At 42.7% G+C, this 6,683-nt stretch overlaps 1 protein-coding gene across 3 annotated transcripts in view; it reads left to right on the top strand.

The window, feature by feature from the left end:
- Positions 1 to 2,561: 2,561 nt before the first annotated feature.
- Positions 2,562 to 6,683, top strand: part of CDIN1 (CDAN1 interacting nuclease 1) — a 275,096-nt gene continuing 270,974 nt past the window's right edge. Inside the window, exon 1 of one of the 3 annotated variants that reach the window (XM_037742369.1) lies at positions 2,562 to 3,203. In XM_037742369.1, coding sequence (XP_037598297.1) covers positions 3,103 to 3,203 — 101 coding nt within the window. In that variant the 5' untranslated portion in view covers positions 2,562 to 3,102. The remainder of the gene's footprint in view (positions 3,204 to 6,683) is intronic. The other 2 variants (XM_037742367.1, XM_017539511.2) reach the window with 2 other exon arrangements.

Genomic DNA, 6,683 nt, shown 5'->3' with positions numbered 1-6,683 from the left:
GATTCTACTATATTTAGTGGGGAAATGGTATTGCTGGCTGACTAAGAAACAGTGGGGAACTTCAGGAATGGAGAGGCAGCTGTAGAAGAAGTAATAGCAGTAGATGAGGGGCATGCGACGTGATGAGAGATGGGAGCAAGCTGGGGGAGGCTGAAGGAGGGAGAAAAGATGCCTCAGAGGAAGAATTAGCTTATTCTAGACATTTCACATTACAAGAAAAAAAAACCCTAAACAACAACTAGAAATTTCTGCTTTGCTGCTATTTTATGCCTGATAACCAACACTACTGTCACTGCCAATGAAAACAGCAATGTAACTGTGCTTTTCTCCCAGCACTAATTCTAAACAATCTACTGGATTTGGGTCAAAATTATAAACTGCCAGCATGTTAAAAATAAAAACAGCAAGACAAACCTGGCATTTTTCTGAAGGGTTTAATGGTGAGTGCAGGACAACAGCCAGAGAGAAGAGCTGTTACAAAAATAACTCGTGCAGCACACCAGGGCCTGTCGGGGGTAAGGGGAGGGAATTTAGAGGGTGGGTCAATAGGTGCAGCAAACCACCGTGGCACATGTTTACCTATGTAACCAACCTGCATGTTCTGCACATGTATCTCATTTTTATTAGAAGAAATAAAAAAATAACTGGTGCAAGTATCCTTGAACTGATGTTTTCTATAAAAATCTGATGGCTGTGAAGGAAAGAGTGAAGTTGGACAGGGGAAAGGAATGAGGATCAAGTGGTGTCTGCTTATCGTCAGCTAGCTTTCATGTAAAAGTCATGGCAGGGTCAGCAACAAACTAGCCAGGTGGCAACTCCAGGCCATGCTGCCATAAATAAATAGTTATGTACTAATGTCACACAATCAGAGCTAGATGCAAAGCATATGGGAAGAAAACATTCTGATGTAAATATTCAGGAAAAACTATGGTTGCTAAATTCAGGATCCACTGTTGGTACTGGACTTTGACATGCCTCAAAAAATAAAGTAGTGAAGTTTTAAAAAACCCAGGCTAAAAGAGTCTTTGAAATGTACAATATTCCCTTTAAAAAAAGAAAAAAAAACTTAACCTTTGGCTGAAGAGAGTGTTACTGTTAGATGTAGTAATTAAGCATTACTGAAAGTTGGCAAGAGCACTGACTCTGGAACCAAATTTCAGGAGTTTAAATCATACTACTGCTACTTATCCTCATGACCTCTAGGAGTTCCTTAACCTTTTCATGTCTTAGTTTATTAATTCTGTACAAAAGAGAAGAGGAGGATAATAGCAATAGTACCTCCCTGGCAGGAAGTTAGGAGGATTAAGCCAGTCTATGCATGGGGAGCCTGTAAAACAATACCTAGTAAACACCCTGCCCATTTTTATCAAGTAGTCTCAGTCAATTTATTTTTGGCCAAAACCACAGTTACTTTTGCACCAACCTAATATTTCACACAGACAATCTTCTAGACACCACACTATGTAATCTTTTATTTGTACTATCCTATTAATCTTAAAAACAGCTCCATGCCCCGTTGCAGTGGCTCATACCTGTAATCCTAGCACTTTGGGAGGTAGAGGCTGGAGCATCGTTTCCAGTCAGGAGTTTGAGACTAGCCTGGTCAATAGAACCAGGCTTCATCTCTAGAAAAAAATTTTAAAACTAGCCAGGTGTAGTAGCATGTGCCTGTAGTCCCAACTACTCGGGAGGCTTAGGTGGGAAGATCGCTGGAGCCCATGAGTTCGAGGCTGCAGTGAGCCATGATGGAGCCACTGCACTGCAGCCTGGACGACAGATAGGAAGACCCTATCTCTAAACCAAACATGCACAAATAAAACACCCCCATGAATTAAATCAGTTTTACAGACAAGAAATGAGGCTTCGATGGATTGAGGAACTTATTCAAGGAGGTATATCTAAAACTTCCCACCCAGGCTTTATTCCAGATGAAAAATTTTAAACCACTTACAGGTTCTCTAAAGTCTAAGCACCTTTGCTTTCATTTGCTTAAATTGTTAAATCAGAAGAGAAACACAACGCATGGACTTCTAAGAACACAACACACGGACTTCTAAGAACCAAATAGATTTTGTTAAATTCAGAAGAGAAACACAACACGTGGCCTTCTAAGAACAAAATTGCTTTAGGAGAACTGAGATCCATTCATAATAATACATATGAAGACAAAAAAAGATTGGCTCATTACTGTAGACATTTATTGAGCGCCTATCATTTTCTGAGAACTGGGATTACAAAGACAGTAGTAAGATGCGATTTTAGTCCTTGAGCAGCTAACTTCAAGGAGTGAAAGTGACATTCTTTACGGCCGGCTATTTGATGACGTCGGATTAGTTTCAAGTCTGTTTCTCGACAAGGACAAAACTGCCTTCCACGCGATGTTCAGAAGTTGTAGGACTTCCTCAACACAAGCTTAACTGTGTTTACAGCGACTTAGTGAGTTTTCCAGCTCGGCCCAGGGCAGCCTTGGCGGAGTGAGGGCGTGGTTTCTCGGCAGGCCAGCATCCCTTCCGAGGAGCGCTCAAACTGGTGCCTTAGGAAGTGTATTCAAACAGCGCGCTCCGGCAGGGGTTTTCGGAGGCTCACGCTGAAGGATCGCAGGGCACCTGTGAGACCAGCCGCCTGGCCTCTGCGTCAGGCCTCTCTGGCTTCTAGTAATTGGGAGAGTGTGAACTCTACAAGCATCCCTTGTTGAGCCCTTGATCCCAGGTGGGAGACGCCTCGGATAACTACCTGCCAGCTGAAACTCCGGCGCGGCGCCTTTTCCAAGGGCGGTCGCTACTTCCTGGTTGGTTTGCCCTTAACTGATATGGCGGCAATTGCCGTCGGCGGCATCCACTGCGGCTGCTCAGTAAGCCAAGCTAGGGCACTCCGGTGAAGAGCCCGCCCCCGCCGCGGAGGTGCCGGTGGAGCCTGGGACCAGGCGAGTCTCCGCCCTACTTTTGCAGCTAGTGGTGTTTCAGGGGGAACTGGGACGAGCCTAGGAGGCAAGGAGCAGGCCTGTGCTGCTGTTTGTCTACCCCTTAAACCTCGGCACCAAGGCTGCCTGAGCCCCAGGGTGGTTTTTCCTTGTTCCCGCCACCTCCCGGTCTCTGGCCCAGCATGATACTGACCAAAGCTCAGTACGACGAGATAGCCCAGTGCTTAGTGTCTGTGCCGCCCACCAGGCAGAGCCTGAGGAAGCTGAAGCAGAGGTTCCCCAGGTAAGTGTCCATCTTTCCCCTCTCACACAGCCCTTTGCCTGCAGTAGCAGTGCCTGGCCCGCCCAGGCAGCGCTTAGGAACCACGTGTCACACATGAGTGGGGAGGAACACCAGTGTCAGACGTTAGGAGGTCAAGGTTGGCGAAAAAAGCTTTATTCTTTCACCTTCCGTCCACACAACACTCTTAACGGTTGAGTTCATGGCAGCCTCCCCAAGGCCTTGCAATTAAATTCAAGTCAACAGGTATTTATAGAAAATTGGGTATGTGCTAGGTGATGGGTGCACGTAGTAGGTGCTTCATAAAAGATCAGAGGTTAATTGACATACTAGGAATGAAAGATGGGTGGGAATATGAACTGTAGATTCGAAAGGGAAATGGTGGACGCTTTTCAATTGGCCACTGGAAAGAACGCAGCATAGGGTAAAGCGGCTTCATACTGTTTGACTGTGGCGTGTACTGTTGACTGTGCAACTAAGTGACCTCAAGGGTTCTCAGTCCAGTCAGAGAGCAGGGTACCCCAGGGATTCCACTCTTGGGTCATTGGCCATCTGAACAACCAGATCTGAAGTTTCTCCGTATAAATGACGTATACATACATTCTGAATGTATTTCATACTTCTTCCTTCCCCCAAACGCTTCTTTTTTCAGCGATTTTAGAATTATCCAACTTTCTAAGAAAGGACTTTAGGAATTATATAATATGAATTTCTCATTTTAAAGTGGAAACTGAGACCCAGACCTTACATGAGGAACCAGTTGAGGACAACCAGGTCACTGTATTTATGTTGTGTTCAAAGTAAGAGAATGTTTATTTCTAATGAAAAACCAAACCTGTACCATTTTGTTTTGTGGCACTGAGCATGGTTATCCCTAAGGGAGAGCTTCCCCATCCTTGATATATTCAGCCCCCGAACAAACATCACCACAGAAGTGATTTTTTGAGGACAGAGAGGTTATTGGATAATAGATATTAAAGTACAAATTGAAGCGTAAGTTTAAGCTCTGTTATGACTTCACTTTTTGAAGGACTTGGTTTTCCTAGCTGTAAAGTGAAGGAGTCTCTTTCCTATATTATCCACATTTGATTTAGGGCAATATTTATCCCTTTATAAACTTTAGTATTTGATCAGACGTGCTAAGAAGGAACAAAATTGACATGTAATTTAATGTCATTAACACTTGCCAGTTCTGCACATGAACAGTGAAATGGGTGAAGACTGGTCAGCCAAGGGAATAGGTAAATTTTTCTGGGCAATTTTAAGATAAAGCATACATTTTGATATTCTCCTCTCAGTATGTGTGCAATCACTTGCTTCTCTTTCTCTTCCTCTACCTCTTTTTCTTTTTTTCCTACAGCAAATACCTTTTCTCTATAATAAGTAAACGTCCATTACTTTTATCAACACTTATAAAAGGCTGACTTCCTGTGGGATACCATGTTGTCTGGCATATTCACTTATGCTCTTTTCTTTCTTATTCATGATATGCTCAAATATTTTTCACTTCTCCCAAATGCCATTCAGGGAATAAATAACTCTCCTTCCACCACAGGAGACTTTATTTAGAGACAGCTGAATTACTAATCTGCAAATGAAGGGATTAAAGAGCTATTTAGGGCCAGGTGTGGTAGTTCACGCCTGTAATCCCAGTGCTTTGGGAGGCCAAAATGGGAGAACTGCTTGAGGCCACGAGTTTGAGATCAGGCTGGGCAATGTACCAAAATCCCGTTTCTAATAAAAATACAGAAAATAAGCTGGATGTGGTGGCAGGTGCCTTTAGACCCAGCTACTCAGCTACTCTGGAGGCTGAGGTGGGTGAATCACTGTATCAAGGTGATTGTTACTTTGTTACATTACAATCCATTGGCCTATTTTGAACTTTGAATGGATTTTCTTACCCATACCTGATTTGTTATCATCATGGACTATTCCTTTGTAAAACGTTGCTTGTTAGTTATGCAGATCTTACAAATGTTGTCACCTTTCATTATACCATATCAAAAAATTGTATTTGTTAATATCATCTCTAATCTCATCAGAAGTCTGTAAGATTTGAAGCTGTCAAGCTTGTGGTGATGGATATGAGCATTTCAGTATTTGAATTTTCCCTTGAAAGCTCAAATTTTATCATTGGCAACAAATGCTATCAGTTGTTTTCTTTGAAATGACAGACTCACATTGTTTATTTTTGAGAAAATGTCTGCCAGATACTTAAATCTGAATAATCATACTTTGTTCATCATTCAAGTAAAAATGGTGTTCCACAGAAAAAGTAGATAGTTCAGCTCTCAGTCATACAAGTGCTTCCCAGGAGGCAGACTTCATACTTTGATATTAAGTATATGTGCTTTGTATTTACTCTAGTTGTATACTCACAGGTTGAGATTTAATACAATTAATAAGCGATTATTCTTTTTTTAAAAATTCATTTGGTAATCGTAATTTATTTTTTTTGAGCTTAACTTCAAGGGTATCTGCATTTTTCTTATAGCCAAATTTTTGATGGATTTCCACATATTCCGGCTATATGCTTACATGTATACCAGATGACTTCTTAGAATATATGAGGAAGTGATACAGATATGTTTGGATGAGTTAGACATGACTAAAGCTGCTGCTGCAGAGAAAGAATGAAGCAAATAAAATTAAGGTCACCAAATATGGGAAACACGATTCTACAGAAAATATATTTTACTTCCTAAGTGGTCAGAATGAGTGAAATGAGTGGAATTATTAAAAAAGTGTAAAATGTAGGTCCGATGCAGTGGCTCACATCTGTAATCCCAGTACCCTGGAGGCCAAGGGGGGCGGATTGCTTGAGGCCAGGAGTTTAAGACCTGCCTGGCCAACATGGTGAAACCCTGTTTCTACCAAAAACACAAAAACCAGTCTGGTGTGGTGACACATGCTTGTAATCCCAGCCACTTGGGAGGCTGAGGCAGGAGAGTCGCCCGAACCTGGGAGGCGGAGGCTACAATGAGCCGAGACCATGCCACTGCACTCCAATAAGTGAATATTCTTAAGTGGAAGTTTTTTGCTTTTTTTTTTTTTTTTTCTTGCGTGTGTGTGGCAGTGAATACAGTGACTACTAGTACAGTTATGGTACCCTGATTTGTGCTTGATTTGTGCCTTGATTTATGTTTAAGAGCTAGCAGTTTTACCACCGTTTTTGTACCGTAAGTGCAAATGTGAATACAGGGCAAAAGGCAAATACCGTCTTACTATTTTTATAAAAATAATGTTGCCGGGCGCGGTGGCTCGAGCCTGTAATCCCAGCACTTTGGGAGGCCGAGGCGGGTGGATCACGAGGTCAACAGATCGAGACCATCCTGGTCAACATGGTGAAACCCCGTCTCTACTAAATCTACAAAAAATTAGCTGGGCATGGTGGTGCGTGCCTGTAATCCCAGCTACTCAGAAGGCTGAGGCAGGAGAATTGCCTGAACCCAGGAGGCGGAGGTTGCGGTGAGCGAAGATCGC

The sequence above is a fragment of the Cebus imitator genome, unplaced genomic scaffold (assembly GCF_001604975.1).
Source record: "Cebus imitator isolate Cc_AM_T3 unplaced genomic scaffold, Cebus_imitator-1.0 Scaffold119, whole genome shotgun sequence".
Taxonomy (NCBI): Eukaryota; Metazoa; Chordata; class Mammalia; order Primates; family Cebidae; genus Cebus; species Cebus imitator.
The sequence above is the reverse complement of the archived record's forward strand: the minus strand, read 5'-3'. Positions and strand labels throughout refer to the sequence as shown.